Raw genomic sequence first — 18,121 nt, 5'->3', positions numbered from 1 at the left:
GGGCAGGCCCTTAAAATTCATCTTGACCACATGTGGTTTGTATTTTTCATCTGTCCTTCCTTCTTTTCCACTAATTTCCTGGCCTCTCTTCTAGTTTTATCATCTGATCCTGCATATTTGTGTAGGTTTTTCTTTCTGCTGACATCTCACAAGGAAGGGATTGACTCCGTGACCTGGGTTGGAAATGGGGCTGCAGGTGGTCCTTTCCCCAGTAACAGGTCTCTTTTCCTGAATTAGGGTCGATCGGTGGCCTCTTCTTCGCAGTCGGCATCGCCCAGTATGCCCTGTTGGGATACTTCATCCGCTCCTGGAGAACCCTAGCCATTCTGGTTAACCTGCAGGGAACAGTGGTCTTTCTCTTATCTTTGTAAGTAGTTTTTCCTCTTAGACTTTTAATTTAATAAGCAGAAGGAATGTCTTAAGAGGATGCGGGTCAATGAGCGGCGTTATTCCCTTTCAGGAGTTTGCCTGAACTGACTTTGGTGAAGAACTAAATTCCGCAAGCGCTCCAATGCTTGGCAGCTCCTGGGAAGAGAGATGCTTAATTAATTCAGAATGCAGGTATCCCTTGTTTAAAGTAACCTCTCAGTAGAGTGCATTTTAACCTTCATATTGCCAATGGAGGGTACCAATTTCTTTTTTAACCTAATGCTTCAAGCTGAAAGATCTTCAGACTTGGTCAGATCACGTGCTAGGGGTGCGACTGAGGTATGATATTATAGAGCAATCTGTGCACATTGAATATATAGTGACACCTCTTCATCCCACGGATGAGTATAATTTCAGGGCCTCTTCATGTGGACATGGGAAGATACTCAGATATGGGAGAAATCCTTAGAGTGCATGGACTCAAAGCAGTAAAAGGTTGATGCCCTGGTCAGGGAAGGGTTCTACAAAAAACTCATCCAGAGTATCACACCATGGTCCTCTAAAGGCTGTAAGATGAGCCACCAACTTAGGCCTATTTCACCAGAAGTTTTATTGTGCTTCTGAAAGGTTTTCTCCCCTCAGGTATCAGAGCTCTAATTTTAATCATTAAAATCTTTGAGATAAATACAGTTTTCAGCCAATGGTACCACCTTTCTTCTGTGAAGTGAGAGATACCCGTAATAGAATTTTCACTCAGATAGCGATTTGATATAGTAATCCTTTATTCAAGTTCTACTAACTGAGATTTGGTGGGAATTGGCCTGAAATCTGTTTTCATTCTCTCTTTGAAAGTAAGAGGATTGTTAAGTACAAAAATGAATATAGTAGAAATAGTTAATGTATATTTAGAAAGGCAAAATTTATGAAATGAATTTAGTTATGTGAAATAGAGTGACATAATTTTATTAGAAAGGAAAATTAACCATATTTTATTAGCTTGTGTATTGTAAATTTTTGGAATAAATGGGTTCCTAGTATAGTTCCTTGAATTAATAAGCATTCATATAAATATCAGTAGATCAACGAATTTTCATTTTTTTTTTACATCTTTATTGGAGTATAATTGCTTTACAATGGTGTGTTAGTTTCTGCTTTATAACAAAGTGAATCAGTTATACATATACATATGTTCCCATATCTCTTCCCTCTTGCATCTCCCTCCCTCCCACCCTCCCTATCCCATCCCTCGAGGTGGTCACAAAGCACCGAGCTGATCTCCCTGTGCTATGTGGCTGCTTCCCACTAGCTATCTATTTTACGTTTGGTAGTGTATATATGTCCATGCCACTCTCTCACTTCGTCCCAGCTTACCCTTCCCCCTCCCCGTATCCTCAAGTCCATTCTCTAGTAGGTCTGTGTCTTTATTCCCGTCTTACCCCTAGGTTCTTCATGACCTTTTTTTTTTTTTTTAGATTCCATATATATGTGTTAGCATACGGTATTTGTCTTTCTGTTTCTGACTTACTTCACTCTGTATGACAGACTCTAGGTCCATCCACTTCATTACAAATAGCTCAATTTTGTTTCTTTTTATGGCTGAGTAATAGTCCATTGTATATATGTGCCACATCTTCTTTATCCATTCATCCGATGATGGACACTTAGGTTGTTTCCATCTCCGGGCTATTGTAAATAGAGCTGCAATAAACATTTTGGTACATGACTCTTTCTGAATTACAGTTTTCTCAGGGTATATGCCCAGTAGTGGATTACTGGGTCATATGGTAGTTCTATTTGTAGTTTTTTAAGGAACCTCCATACTGTTCTCTATAGTGACTGTACCAATTCACATTCCCACCAGCAGTGCAAGAGTGTTCCCACGGGGCTTCCCTGGTGGCGCAGTGGTTGAGAGTCCGCCTGCCGATGCGGGGGACATGGGTTCATGCCCCGGTCCGGGAAGATCCCACATGCCGCGGAGCGGCTGGGCCCGTGAGCCATGGCCGCTGAGCCTGCGCGTCTGGAGCCTGTGCTCCACAACGGGAGAGGCCACAACAGTGAGAGGCCCGCATACCGCAAAAAAAAAAAAAAAAAAAAAAGAGTGTTCCCACGAATTTTCTTTTTAAATATTTAGTAAATCACATACTTCTTAATCAGGCTGGCTTTCATCTCTCCTTCAGTAGCAGAGTGACTTCACTGGATGATCCGAGCCATTCCGCTTTTCATTTTCAGAATGTGTCGTCTGTCTGTTACTGCTTAGTGCTAGGTGGGGACATTGGCTCGCTGGGAAATTAATTCAGGTCATGAAAAACAGAAAGCAGAGAAAAGAGCATGTGAAATCACAATGTATGTGTGTTCCATCAGGCCTAGAAAGTAAGGCTTGCTGCAGTCGGCCTCCAGTTTCCCTCCCACCCCACCTCACACATGCTGCTCCAGGCGCACTAAGCTGCTCTCTGTTCCAGTTTACAGCTTAGGCTTGTCGGCCTCCGTGTGTCCTACTCAGTGCTTTTGCCGGCTGCTTCAACGCCCTCCTCCCCATCTCTCTTCTTTATTAGTTAATAGCGTTCCCAGTTTGCTCAAATGCCACCCCCTCCGCACTTTTCCAGGTCAGACCTCCAGTCATTCGCTTTCTTTTCTTAATTCTGCAGCACTAAACTGGCACCCTTCAAGTGGCCCCTTATCTCTGCCTCACCCAGAGCCTGTCCTCTTTATAAAGCAGGAGCTCTCTGATAGCACAGCCTCTTTGCTCAGCTGCATTTCCCCCAGCTCCAGAGCTCTGGGCTTTCCTCCACACAGGAGACGCCTCGTATCCATTGGGCAGATGTTGGCACGAAAAGCCTTTGGAATTAGCCTGCGTTAGCCATCAGCAACATCAGAAAAAGTCATGTTATTTTAGAGACATACCTTGTTTGTTTTACTAGAGACATTATGACTTAGCTTAAAAATTCCTTATTTTCTCAGTACTTGAATTTGGATAGTTTTACTTTAGAAACCAGTGCCCCCTTAATTTACAAAGGTTTTCCACCTTTAAAGAAATTCACAGGACATTTTCGAGCAGAGGCCTCATTGTTAAATTAGCACTGTAGCTTCTGAAGGTGAGTACAGCACCATGTAGCCGGCAGCATGTTCAAGGGCCTGCTTCTTCTTTTAAAAACATGTCTTACTGTTTTGCACGTGCAGTCAGCGTGTGTTAGAACTCATATTCCCAAATCTGTCCAACTAGGTGAGGCTTCGTTACTGAGAAGCTTGTAGGCTTCTCAAAATGTGGAGAAATATCAGGTCCTAAGTTTACCTAATCCAGATAAACCCTTTCCCAAGTGGAAATCGTTTTATTAACTCAGAGTCAGATTTCCAAAACCTGAAAATCTCTCAAATATCATCGTTAAACATGATTTATATAGTTTTAAAAGTAATTTTTATTGCTATAAACAATTCTGAAAACACAGAGAAGCTTAATAGGAAGGGGAAAAATGACTTAAATTATCCAAAGATAATAATGACTTCCTATATTTTGACTCTTTCCTTGTTGGTCCTTTTTCACTCCTCTTAGGGCTCCTCAGCTTTCACTTTTACTATCATAGACTTTCTAGCATTTCACTTATATTTCTATCCCAAGTATACTCTCTCTATTCACCCCACTAGTCTTATATTCTTTTTATTTGTATTTAGACTTGATCAGGTAGTCTTACATAGGTACCTCACATATGGGCTGGTGGACAGGGCCAGTGGATCCAGTGATGATCGGCAGACATAACTTCCAACAAAACAATATTTTACTTGATTATTCACTTGTGTATTAGTAACAATCATCAGATAGCAGTGAAAAAGTAAATAAAAGAATTTTTCAGGATGTTGTAGAGGCCTTTGTTCCTGCTTTTGTTGACAACCAAATGTTGTACATGAATAATCTCTCCCCAGTAGCAGGACTCCTGGGAAAATGCCTGCTTTTTTGTTTCCGTGTCTTTCCTCTAAGCACCTATTACATTGCTCCATACAAAATGAAAGTGTTCAGTAAATGGTTATTGATGAACTGGCTGTCCGTGAAGTTCCAAATCCTGTGGTGTTTGTTGCCAACACTATCCTTACTGAAAGGCATGGGGAGTTCTGAAAGGCACCTTAAATAGCCTTTTTTAGTATTATTCATGCAAGTTTCATTTTAGGAAAATAATATCAGATTAGATCAAAAGGTACTTGATGTTGTGTTTTGTAAACAAGGCTTCCATGTTCCTGCCACCCTTTGGTTTTTGAAAAGTCCTCTAAGAGTATGCAGAACTGTGAAGAGGAGAAAAGATACGTAATATCTAAGTCTTGAAACTGTTGAAAGGTATCAGTGGCAATAGAAATGTTCAGTACTTTGTGGCTATAGTAAGAAGTAACTGTTGTTTTGGAACTGGAGTAGTTAACCAGAAAATAAACTTTTATTCTTTTTTTTTTTGCGGTATGCGGGCCTCTCACTGCTGTGGCCTCTCCCATTGTGGAGCACAGGCTCTGGACGCGCAGGCTCAGCAGCCATGGCTCACGGGCCCAGCCGCTCCGCGGCATGTGGGATCTTCCCGGACCAGGGCACGAACCCGTGTCCCCTGCATCGGCAGGCGGACTCTCAACCACTGCGCCACCAGGGAAGCCCCTGATTGTAGTATTTTAAAGCTTTAAAGCTCAAAAGTAGTTGAGATGTGATAAACCCTTTTTCATTTTTATGTGTAGCCTTAAAATAATCTCTACCTTTTTAATAACATATCACTGTGTTGAAAACACTTAAAAATTCTTTTCTGATGGATAATAGAGATTTTAATCTTCTTTGTGAGGCTTTTTCAGAACTTTAAAAACCCACTCTACAGTATTATTCTAACAACACTTGGCTGTGATTTAGAGCCATATCTCTGACACATGCTTTCTGAAGAATTACTCAGTACTGTAAACTTAACTTGCCATTCATATATTAACATTTACCTAAAAGTAAATGCATGCTGTTTACTTTTTTACTGCAGTTTTGGGAGTGTGTTTTTGATTTCCATTCGTAAAGGAGGCCATCATTTAATGATGGCAGCTGTTGACAGCAGCCCTCTCTCTCTTCCACGTGTCATTGGGAGAGTTAAGCTTTAGACCTAACGTGGAATCCGGTTGTGGTTTGGGGACCACGTACGGCGTGGGTGATTTGTCTCCTTCTGGTGCACGTGTACCTATACGAATATACAGCCTTTGATGACATCTCTTTCAGATTCATTCCTGAATCACCTCGTTGGTTATACTCCCAGGGTCGACTACGTGAGGCTGAAGCCGCGCTGCACCTCATCGCCAAGAGGAACCGCCAGCTCAAGTGTACCTTCTCACTAACACACCCGGACAACAGGAGCTGCAGGGAGACGGGAAGTGTCCTGGACCTGTTCCGCTACCGGGTCCTCTTGGGGCATACTCTGACCCTGATGTTCATCTGGTAATTCTCTCTAAGGGCTCTTCTGTTGATCTGCAGCTCAGGTTATTGATAGTCAGTTATTTCTTCAGGGTTACAGAAAATTTCACTCTTTTCTTCAGCCTGAAGTTGTTTTCAGAGAAATAAGCCTCCCCCGATCCCCCAGCTTAGGTGTTGTGCTCACCTGTGCTTTCTCAGCATCCTCCCCTTCCAGGAGGAAATGATGGTGCCTGGCGGCAGGTTTACTGAACTTGTAGGAGTAGGTGTCAGAAGCACATCTTTGCTTATGAGGTATTTAATGTAAATTTTTAGGTCCCCCTTCCCCACTCCAAAAAAAGGAAAGCAAGGAAGCACACCAGAGACAGAAGACTTTCTAAGGGGGACTTGGAGGCACCTGCCCTTGGTTTTGGCCTCAGGCACTTAGATAGCACGTTCTAATGGCAACCCCACTCACTCAGTCAACAGGTGGGCTGAACGTTTGCCTCGTGGGAATGAGATCCTTGGAGTGTGAGGTGACAGCCTCAAAGCCATATGTGCAAGTCAGTGAATGAACAGATTAGTCCTCTCTGAACCCGAGTTTCTAGTTTGGCTAATTCTGACCTGCCCTCAAAATGTTCTCTGCATTAATGTAAATCGCACTGAATGGTTCAAGATTGTGCCATTTAAAGAATTAAATTGTGGAAAGGGGAGGAATGGATGGTTCATACATAGAATTTGTGGAGTACCATAGGTTTTAATATTATTCATTCTGTTAAAGTGCCGTAAATGTAACTTGGTCCAGGATTGGACACGAACATCATATTTACTGGCCTAGAGGACTGTTGTGCTATGGTTTGCCTGTATTTGGCAAGAAGCCTGCATAGAATCCTATATTTTTCACTTGGGAAAAGAGGAGAGTCATTTTATAGCAAATTAATTGTATATATAAAGCTAAAAGGAACAGTGTGTTGAGAATAAGAAGCTGCCAAGATAGTTTTCTGTATCTTGATTCTCTTTTCCCACCCGACCAAACCCTGGCTACCACCTGTATGGTTAGGGGCCAGGTCACATCAGCTGCCACCGTCCCCACTGAGCCAGCCTAGTGCTGGAATATCACAGATGCATAAGAAATGTTGAATGAAGGACACAAGTTCGGAGGCATGGAGATTAAGGGAGCCTTTATTAATTTATTTAAAATTTTTATTGGAGTATAGTTGATCTACAATGTTGTGTTAATTTCAGGTGTACAGCAAAGTGAATCAGTCATACGTATACATATTATCCACTCTTTTTTAGATTTTTTTCCCATATAGGCCATTACAGAGTATTGAGTAGAGTTCCCTGTGCTATACAGTTAGGTCCTTATTAGTTATCTGTTTTATATATAGTAATGTGTATGTGTCAATAACAATCTCCAATTTATCCCTCTCCCCGCCTTGCCCCCAGTAACCGTAAGTTTATTTTCCATATTTTTAACTCTTTTTCTGTTTTGTAGATAAGTTCATTTGTACCCTTTTTTTTTAGATTCCACATATAAGCGACATCATATGATATTTATCTTTCTCTGTCTGACTCACTTCACTCAGTATGACAATCTCTAGGTCCATCCATGTTGCTGCAAATGGCGTTATTTCATGTTTTTTTAAAGCCAAACCTGACAATACAGCGTAGGAGCTACTAAGGAAATCCTTACAAAGTATGTTCAGGTACTTAAGGCTCCATAAAACTGCATTTGCATGTCAAGTAGACAGTCAAACCCTCTGCCTTGAAGGAAGTATCTACTTTCTTAGGGGTTATTTACTTCTTGTTTTTAAGTTTTTGTTTTTTCCAGGAATATTAACTTTGGGGTTCTGGCCTTCAGGGGATAAAAAACAGACAGACAGAAAAGCAAACTAGACTTAGAGCTAGGGAGAATGTTTATGTTTATTTTATGTCTTACACGGCCAAAGGAGCTGTTCTCAAATAAACTTCTTCCCCCGGGCTCAGAATGTTAAAATACATGATAACTGAGACAGTGTCATTCCACATACTGCCGTTCTTTTTGAAGATGCTATAAAATTCTAAAATCTTTTCTGTGGATCTGTCATTGAAGAAAACCTTAACTGGGGAGTAAAATTATACCTCTGTGCTTAACATCTGTTCCTTTGGTTATTTCCCACAGTAGTGCCTTTTTAAATAGTTCTTTGATGCCCTAAATATACTGCTAAATATTACGCAAGCATTTTAAATTTTGTTTGGGGCCCATAAACAGGATTGAAATGATTTGAATAGCTGTAATTATGCATCCCAACGACCAACTCTACCAGCAAAGAAATCTGCAAACGGAGTCTGAGACCATAGGCCTTCCTTGCCCATGTTCTCCCCATTTTCTCTCACCCCCAGCTGGTAACTCAATTCCTCTAGTGTCTTGAACTGGCTCTGTTTATTTGTGCCCTACTTGCTACCTTCACAACTTAGTTTAAATATGTATGTGTGTTTCCATTGCTGGACTACTTCACTGGGATTTCTATTTTAAATGCAGAATAGATACACACTAACACATACAGCACATTAGGAATAGCGTTATGTAAGGCGGGGGGGGGGTCTCTACTGCAGATGGAAAGGATTTTTTAAGTATTTCAGGAAAATATTTTAAGTTGTCTAGCCTGCTGCTTACAGGCAAAGGGCTCGGGGACAGGGAAAACAGAAAATTCAGTGTCACCTTGCATCGTTACCCGTGACGTCCCAGCTATGACTCTGCTCATCATCCTCAGTATATGAATGACAGCTCCACCCAGGAAGAAGTAATGGGAAGTAGCTGCTGCCTGGGCTAATTTGCCAGAGAGGGATGAGTCACTAAGCAGGCCAGCTCCAGGAGTCCGTCGTCCCTCCCCATCCCTCTCCTTGGTTCCTGTGGTCCATTCTTACTAGCCCAGAGCATTTGGCCCATTTTGCTGTTCTGTCAGAGACGGAAAGAAAGCTTTCCCTTTCCTGTTGGTCTCATCATAGCTGCAGCTCGTTGGACTTTTTCTAAGGAAAAGAGAAGCAAATGGGAATTTCCTCATAATAAACACTTGTCAAAATGAATTGTAAAAACATAAAAACTAATGAACTTCCGAAGCCCAGGTCTTTTACTATTTGTATAGAAATTTATGGTTTACAAAGGGGGAAAAGGAGGGGGTGTGGGATGAATTGGGAGATTGGGATTGACATATATACACTACTGATCTATGTATAAAATAGATAATTGATGAGAACCTACTGTATAGAACGGGGAACTCTACTCAATGCTCTGTGGCGACCTAAATGGGAAGGAAATCCAAATAAGAGGGGATATATGTATATGTATAGTTGATTCCCTTTGCTGTACAGCAGAAACTAATACAACATTGTAAAGCAACTATACTGCAATAAAAATTAATTTAAAAAATTTATGGTTTACGAAATGTATTTGTATATTAACAAAGCCTAGTCAGGGTTTATTTTCGTTCTATTCTAGTTTGTTTTATTTTTAATACTGCAATTTCCTAGGCACAAAAGGTTTTGCTTTCTTTCTGTGGTTTCAGTTACCCAAGGTCAATTGCAGTCTGAAAATATTACACGGAAAATTCCAGAAAGAAACAACTCATAAGTTTTAAATTGCAGGCCATTCTGAGTAGCGTGATGAAATCTCGCACTCTCCCGCTCCATCCCATGTGGGACCTGAATCATCCCTTTGTCCAGCATATCCTGCCCATTAGCCACTTAGTCACAGTCTTTCTTATCACATCAACTATCCGGTATCGCAGTGCTTGTGTTCAGGTCACTCTTATTTTACTTAATAATGGCCCCAAAGCACGAGAGTAGTCATGCCAGCAATTCGGATGTTCTCTTACTGGGCCTAATTTATAAATTAAACCTTATCATAGGTGTATGGCTAGGAAAAAACATAGTATATATAGGGTTCGGTACTATCTGAGGTTTCAGGCATCCACTGGGAGTCCTGGAACGTATCCCCAGCGGATAAGCAGGGGCTACTGTAGTCCCTTCACTCTGGAAGAAGTTCCTATTATTCCGGATGGCCCTTGCTCCAGCGTAGCTCCTGGGCTGCGGGACGTGGGCTCTGTGCCTGGCACAATGCCTGCCTCCTAGGAGGCGCCCCCTCAGTGTTTCGGCGGTGGCGTACAGAAATAGATGCAGGGCTTTGATCATCCTAGAGGAGCCGGCCTCTACCATGGCCCTCGTCCTCTCTTTCCTGTTCTGGGCGTCTATAGCATATGCACTTGCTGAGTGCCAGGAGGGGTTGAGAACCTGGTCAGGGGTTAGAGTCCCTGTCACCCTGGCCTGCAGGCCACCCGCTGGTAACCCAGGCACTAATCAGCATCTGTTCTCAACACCATCCTCTGTAGGCTTTCTCTCTGGGAGTTCTTTATTCTAGAGTCATTTCGATAATATCACAATTGCCTAGGGCAAGTGTTCTATAAGTTGTTGAATTAAACACAGTAAGAATAGAGTCACTGTCTTCATTTAAATGCAGAAAAGTGTGACGAAAGCACAAGCGGTGTCTCCTCTGTCAGGAGCTGGCCACACCTTTGCTTTATAGAGCATCTGGATGTAGCTCAAATCATTTCCAAGGCCCCTTTACTTTTTATTTTGTCCTAGTATAGAAATTATATTAGGATAGAAAGCTTAGTGGGAGAGTCAGGCTTACTGCTTGAGCCGGATGGCATTATTGAACCAGGATTTGACTCTTCTCTGGTAGATTCTTATCGGCTTTTTCATTGTCTTTCTTGTTTTTCACCCCCAATTGCAGGTTTGTGTGCAGCTTGGTGTATTATGGCCTAACTCTCAGTGCAGGTGATCTAGGTGGAAATATTTATGCCAACTTGGCCCTGTCTGGCCTCATAGAGATTCCATCTTACCCTATCTGCATCTACTTGATTAACCAAAAATGGTGAGTATGGGTGGATATGAAGTGCACCATGTAGAGGACGCACACACACTAACATACATAAATATCTTTGTCCATATGCAGAATCCGCTAAGTACTCCATGGTGATTAGAATTCTTTTCAGACCAAACACAGTGAGAATTCATTTTTTAGTGTTATTTCTTGGGCTTCAAGTTTATGAGTTATTATGTAGGGTTTTTTAAATTGAAGTATAGTTGATTCACCATGTTGTGTTAGTTTCTGGTATACAGCAAAATGATTCAGTTATACATATACATATTCTTTTTCATAATTTCTTCCATTATAGTTTATTGCAAGATACTGAATATAGTTCCCTGTGCTGTACAGGAGGACCTTGTTGTTTATCTATTTTATCTACAGTAGTTTGTATCTGCTAATCTCAAACTCCTAATTTATCCCTCCCTGCCCTTCCCCTTTGGTAACCATAAGTTTGTTTTCTGTGTCTGTGAGTCTGTTTCTGTTTTGTAGATAAGTTCATTTGTGTCATATTTTAGATTCCATGTATAAGTGATATGATATTTGTATTTCTCTGTCTGACTTAGTGCGATAGTCCATTCATGTTGCTGCAAATGGCATCATTTCATTCTTTTTTATGACTGAGTAATACTCCATATATATATATATATATATATATATATATATATATATATATATATATATATACCACATCTTCTTTATCCATTCATCTGTTGATGGGCATCTAGGTTGCTTCCATGTCTTGGCTATTGTAAATAGTGTTGCTATGAACATTGAGGTGTGTGTGTCTTTTCGAATTAGAGTTTTCTCCAGATATATGCCGAGGAGTCAGATTACTGGGTCATATTGTAGCTCTATTTTTAGTTTTTTTAAGGAACCTCCATACTGTTTTCTATAGTGGTTGCACCAATATACATTCCCACCAACAGCGTAGGAGGGTTCCCTTTTCCTCACACCCTCTCCAGCATATATTTTTTGTAGACTTTTTGATGATGGCCATTCTGACCAGCAGTCTGTGTGTTATTTGTTCGTCCCAACATGTGGGAATATTGACTCGATGTAGGTAGAGCTCCATGACCCAATCACTATCATTTAGAAGCTCCCACACAAGACAAAGAGCTGGAGGAACGAAAAAGACTTTTCTTTCCTCTTAAGATCCCCTGGACTTTGTTGAGAGGAAGAAGAGATCCTGCTTTTGCTGTTCATTGTCAGTGGGCCCAGTTTTGAAATATTTTTTTTAAGATCTTTTATAGAGCACCCTTTCCTCAGCTTTCTCAGATTCCTTCTGTTATTGAACCCCTGACCAGGGCAACTGAAAATTGTGAGCTAGGAATCAGTTGGATTTTGCCATTTCTCATTCTCCAGAAATCATCATTTTTACCAAAAACAGCATTCCTTTAGCGTTGCACTGGCTGCTGTCGTCATGGATATTGCGGTCAGCGCATTTTAAAGGGCAGTTTTGGATTCTGTTCAGTTGAAGGGCTTTTCTCTGGGGGGTGGCCCCAGTTGCCTCTGCTGACCCCTCTGTTAGTGACTGAGTGTGCTCTCATCATGGTCCAAGGGCTGAGCCAGGCAGAGTATTCAGAAATCTGTTCCCACCATCCCCGGTGTGCTTCCTGTTACAGCTTCCTGTGCCCCCCTCTGATGACCATGGACAGTGTTACAAGGACACAGTCGATGGGGGGGTGTGTCCTAGGTGTCTTTGCATCCCTAGTGCCTGCCTAGAATGATGCCTGTCACTTGAAAGGCATTCAATACTGACTGTTAAATTAAGCACAATAACCTGGAGACGTGAGTCCTTCCCTGTCTCCCAGCCATCCGCACCAGAGTCAGGATTAAAATCTGAAGCAGAGGGAAGGAACACCACCTTGGGGATCAGGCAGCCTCGTGTTAGTTTTATAACTTTGAGAAGTTACCTTGCTAAACCTCCATGTAGTTATCCTTAAACCAGGGATTATAAAATTGCCCTGGAAAAATTGTTATAAAAATTACAATAACATTGAAGCTCCTAACAGAGGACCTAGCACATTGCCAGCTCCTAGTAAAGGAAGGCTTATTAATGTTCATATCTTTCTTCTAAGTCTCGAGCTCTTATTTGAAAATTATTTCTCCCAAGAAAGTGTGCAATAAATTTCACTTAATTCTGACATACTAACTAGAGTTTCTTTCTGTTTGTCTTTTTAAGAGAGAGAGAGGTGTGTTTAAAATTTTAACTGCTTAAGATACAAGTAACCAGAAAATGAAATGAGCTGGAAGTCTCCATTCTCCATGTCTCAGTGTTATTCTCTAGAAGATGGAGAATATAACAGCATATGCCTTACAGGTTTATTATTAGCATTAAGTAAGATAACATAGACAGAAAGCATTTCGGCACAGAAAGTGCCTGAAACATAGTAAGCACTCACAGAAATAGATGGAATGAGTCCCTATTCTTTTCCTGCACACATGATTTAAACCCGCCGTCCAGCAAGTTTTCCTTGGCTTTGTGATGGTTACTTATTTTATGTCCTGGTCAGTCATATGTGCCACCCACTCCTTAAGAAAAGATGAACATATAATGAAAGTGAGGACATTTAAAAAGGAAGGTTAGGGGGATGAAGCAGATGAATGTATAAGATTCTCAAGGGAAATGTGAATTTCTTTGTATTGTTTAGGTTTGGTCGGAAGCGGACATTAGCAACATTTCTGTGCCTAGGAGGACTGGCTTGTCTTATTGTCATGTTTCTTCCAGAAAAGAAAGGTATGCCTTTCCAATTTCTACATGAGGGTTTTGAATAGCACTTGTATTACAATGAATCTCAATATAGTGGAGCGATCACCATATGCCGTGCTTCATTTCTGTGGTTGCATATTATTTAGCAATGGTGTGGGGTATAATGGGCCAGATTCTTTCCATTGCCTAAACTATTCTCCGGGTGAATAATGCGCTTAGAGGTGCACTATTAATTCTTTCAGGCGATTAAGCTACCATCTGGGGTGTCTGGACTGCAGTACTGGTGATGTTGGAGTTGTTTATTTGATGATGATGTGGGCCATTTAGTTCTGCACAGAAGGAGCCTCTGTCCAAGGCTGCAGATTGCCCTCCTCATTCCAGCCAGTTACGAGACTAGAGATGAGAGGCACTGGTTCTCCACGGTGGCTTCGGCACCCCTCATTGTCTCCATCAATACTCCCAAGGCACCCTGATAATAACAACAGCACAATAAGAATAATAGTCACTGTTGGTGACAATTGACCTTCTCTCATTCTTATAGAAAGTGTGAATGAAACATCCTTAGGAAACTTGCTATTTTTATATTTGTAGCTTTGCTATGTAAACACAGCTTTAAAAACAGGTCCCTTTGGCATCCATATCTAACATGACTTCTGCCCCTCTCTAGGGATTCTATACATAGTGCTGGTCCTCAACCTCTTTTCCGCACTAGCACACCTGAGACATGCCCTCTATTACATCAAAAACTGTGGTTTTAGCAGTGATTTTCGACCATAAGAAGTGGGTCATAACAAACTCTCACTGCTAGGGAATAGGGTACAATGAAAGCCCTGTTTTGGGGACTTTGGGATTTTGACAGGGTTCCACCATGGAGCTTGTTCTTCAGGTGGGAATCATTGTGAAATGGTTTAACATAAGTTTTTCTTTTTTGGCCGCACCGTGCGGCCTGTGGGATCTTAGTTCCCCGACCTGGGATTGAACCCGGGCCCCGGCAGTGAGAGCTCCGAGTCCTAACCACTGGACCACCAGGGAACTCCCTAACAAAGTTTCGATAACGACTAGAAATGCAGCTGATGAATTCATTTCCCGTCGGAGCATACATGTATGAAGTGCTCCTTTGGTGATCCCTTCTCCTTAAGGGTCAGGTGTACCAGCGTCTCACTGAAGACTCCAAGGCCACGTGTCCTAGTTATGCAGCCCTCCAGTATATCTGCTGTGCTGCTAGCTGCCACCTGGAGTTCTGTGCCTTAAATCCAGAGCACTGTTGGTTCACTAGTTAGGATTTTACTCAATATTTAGAACAGCCTTGGGGACTCCCCTGGTGGTGCAGTGGTTAAGAATCCGCCTGCCAATTCAGGGGACATGGGTTCGAGCCCTGGTCCGGGAAGATCCCACATGCCGTGGAGCACCTAAGCCTGTGAGCCACAACTGCTGAGCCCACGTGCCACAACTACTGAAGCCTGCGCACCTAGAGCCTGTGCTGCACAACAAGAGAAGCCACCACAATGAGAAGGCCGTGCACCACAACGAAGAGTAGCCCCCGCTCACCGCAACTAGAGAAAGCCTGCACGCAGCAACGAAGACCCAATGCAGCCAAAAATAAATAAATTAATTAATTAAAAAAAAAGAACAGCCTTACACTGATTTTCACGGAATCCTGGAAACTAAAGAATTCAGTAAGTTTGCCATCGAGGCTTCCCTGGTGCTGCAGTGCTTGTAAACCACACACACAGCCCCTCTCCTTGGACACGCGTGGGCACAGTGGCATTCAGTATTGGTAGCCTAGCATGGTGGGTACTGCCCAATGAAGAGTGTACTATATGTTTTCTTTACTATAGGCTATACTTATACAGACATGTATATATATTTATATAAGATCTACCTATCCTAGGATGGAAAGTTTGAGGGAAAATAAAATGGGAGGCCAAAAAAAAAAAAAGGCAACACTTCCAGTTGAGAGACAAGATTGTAACCTGAGAGTAGCCAGGAGCTTCCTATCAGTAACCATGTTTTCAATAAATACTCTTTCATGTACAAAAAAAAAAATGTCTTAGTTTTAAGAAAGTTGTTACCTGTGCTAGTGCCAACAAAAGGAGAAACTCCTCAGTTGTTGCCCTGCCGTGGGCTTGTAGAACTAAGTGCCCAGTTCTGTTTGTCTGGGACAAGACATTAATGGGCTTCAAATCACTGCAACTTTCAGTTCAGCAGATTCTGTTTCTCATAGACAACCTAGAAATTCAGTTGTTTTCTACCTGTAATATCCAGTGGTCTATTTATTACTCTATAGAGAGAAACTTTTCCTTGTTACTCTAAATGCCCCTGTAAGCTGTCACACCTCGGCAAGCCAGGCCGATTCATGCCTTTCCTCGCTCCCACGTATCTGTACTCCAGGTAACCCACACCCTGGGCCTCTGCACACAGCCCTTTCTACACAAACCCAAAGGGAAAGCAGATTCCTGGTCTCCCGTCTAGACCGGTCACCACACTGTGCTCACTTCCAGTCTGTCCTAAGCGAGCAGCTGAGCCCCTCGTGGATCACGCCCTTGGTGCACACTGAGTCACAAACACAGCACATCTGTCTTACACACCCACAGATGCGCCCCGGGAACAGGATTCCTGTCATACTTAGAAAAGTGGATGTAGTCTATTTTTGAAGATTTCCAGAGAAAGAAGTTCCATAATGTTCCTTAGCAAGTAGTTTCTATTTTTAATAGCCACGCAAAGGTTAGAATGAGCCTCTTCCACTACAGCTGAGCCCATTTCCTTTCATTTTATTCATCACTAGAGATAGAGAACAGATGGTCACCCCTCTTTTGCATAATCCTTTCTCTCTTTGCAGGGAGTCATCTAACTATTCCTGAATCTTCGCTACTTTGAGCTAAAAGTATTTATTCTTTAAACTTTCTTTGAACCTTTCATATTTACTCTTCAAAATATTTTGGTAGCTTTCTTTTAAATCTCAATTTTTTCAAAGTGCCGAGGTTTAGGCTCCCTGTTGTGAAAGTTCTGATAAATATATATTAAGAAAGAGGCCTAGCAGTTTGAAAACATCTGTTACCATCTTATGTGAGCTTGGTGACCACTCATTTTCTCACTGCTTTTTATGCTCATTTGCCCTCACTTTTTCCCACCAAACATTCATTTGCTCTCTCTGTCAACTTAGGTTGCCCTCTACATACCAACTCTTTTTTCACATCTACGTATGACTGTGATGCTCAGTGTCTGAAGCACAGACATAGGTATACCTCTATAAGAGACAGCCAGTAAGCTAGAAAATAGATTGCTTGGCATTCCTTAGCCTAGGGTTGATAATTATTGGACAAAAGTGTCCTATTCAATACATATTTGCACCCTGGTTGGCCTCCAAGTAAATGTTCTCCCCTGGGGGCAATGTTACCAAGTGGCCACTAATTTCTTCCACAGATTGGTCCTCATACATTTTACCTGATCTCTGTCCTTGCTTAAAGGGTTCTAATTAAGCTGTAATACTGGCGACCATTTATTTTTTTAATATTTATTTTATTTATTATTTATTTTGTTGTGCCGGGTCTTAGTTGTGGCAGGCGGGCTCTTTAGTTGTGGCATGAGAACTCTTAGTTGTGGCATGCATGTGGGATCTAGTTCCCTGACCAGGGATTGAACCTGGGCCCCCTGCATTGGGAGTGAGGAGTCTTAGCCACAGTGCCACCAGGAAGGTCCCCTGGCGACCACTTACTAAGTGTTAACCATGTGCTGGTTTCTCTTCATACATAGAGGTATTACCTCTTATCCCCATTTCCTAAGGAAACTAAAGCTCAGGTAGGTCAAGCAACTTGTCCAAGGTTGCACAGCAAGTAAGCAGCACACCTAGGATTCAGATCCCACGTCTCTCTGACTCTAAAATCAGTGCTCTTTTGGGAATGCTTATTTGTCCTCTTAGAGTTTTAAGACCAAAGTATTCATTGCACATGGTAAAGCCATAGCCTTAGAGAATTAATGCTGCCTGACTAGGACCCATTCTTAACTCTTCAATGGGCAGGCCTGATGGGAATTGGCCAGAGTTTAAGAACCTGGCTTGTCAGGGTGGCACTGGGTAAGGAGGTTGGCAAGGAGGTTTCTGGCAGTTGTGATCCTGCCAAAGAATCTGAATACTGGGAAGTCACAGCACGTGACTAGATAAACAGTTTCACAGTTGAAGGTAGTGTCCTCAGACTCAGCTCTAGCAGAACCTTTATCTCTCATTGCTTTGTTCAGCCTCAGCCTGCCCATTCTTTATTCATTTGACTTCTCTAGGGCCTGCTGTGTACAGGGTACTATTTATAAATATGACCTGGTTCCTGGCCTCAAAGAGCTTATAATCTAGTGAGGAAAAGGAATGATTCATAAAAACAGAAGGTACCATATGAGAATTGACAACAGAATTGCTATAGGAACTTTAACAGGCTATGATAGTAATGCAGACCAGCTAACCCCCTTAGACAAAATATAAGGAACACTGATTTTCAGACATTGGACAACAGGCTGCGGAAGACAGAAGTGATCCCTGAGAGAAATGAAACAAGATGTGCCCTAAGAGTGCCCTAGCTCAGGTCTTTAGGCCTCAGTGCACAAAGGGACACCCAGCAAATCCTGGTGCTCTTACCAAATTGATAAGACAGATAGTAAAGCCTGGAAAGGCCAATATGGCTAGAATTTCCTGGGCAAAATACTGGAGAGGAGTAAGATATATAGAGGAATATGTGGAGGAAGAATTCGAGAGATCTGCAGA

General features: G+C 42.0%; 1 protein-coding gene across 2 annotated transcripts in view; it reads left to right on the top strand.

Moving 5' to 3' along the window:
• The window catches only part of SLC22A15 (solute carrier family 22 member 15), a 79,544-nt gene that overhangs the window by 46,200 nt on the left and 15,223 nt on the right, over positions 1 to 18,121 (top strand). For both annotated transcript variants that reach the window (XR_014298198.1, XM_082677244.1), the window contains exons 5-8: positions 238 to 367; positions 5,585 to 5,800; positions 10,527 to 10,667; positions 13,316 to 13,401. Coding sequence is in view for 1 of the 2 variants with exons in the window: in XM_082677244.1 (XP_082533370.1) it covers positions 238 to 367; positions 5,585 to 5,800; positions 10,527 to 10,667; positions 13,316 to 13,401 (573 nt within the window). In the remaining variant the exon portion in view is untranslated. The remainder of the gene's footprint in view (positions 1 to 237; positions 368 to 5,584; positions 5,801 to 10,526; positions 10,668 to 13,315; positions 13,402 to 18,121) is intronic.

Source organism: Grampus griseus (assembly GCF_964374135.1).
Source record: "Grampus griseus genome assembly, chromosome: 1".
In the NCBI taxonomy this organism is placed as follows: domain Eukaryota; kingdom Metazoa; phylum Chordata; class Mammalia; order Artiodactyla; family Delphinidae; genus Grampus; species Grampus griseus.
The sequence above is the reverse complement of the archived record's forward strand: the minus strand, read 5'-3'. Positions and strand labels throughout refer to the sequence as shown.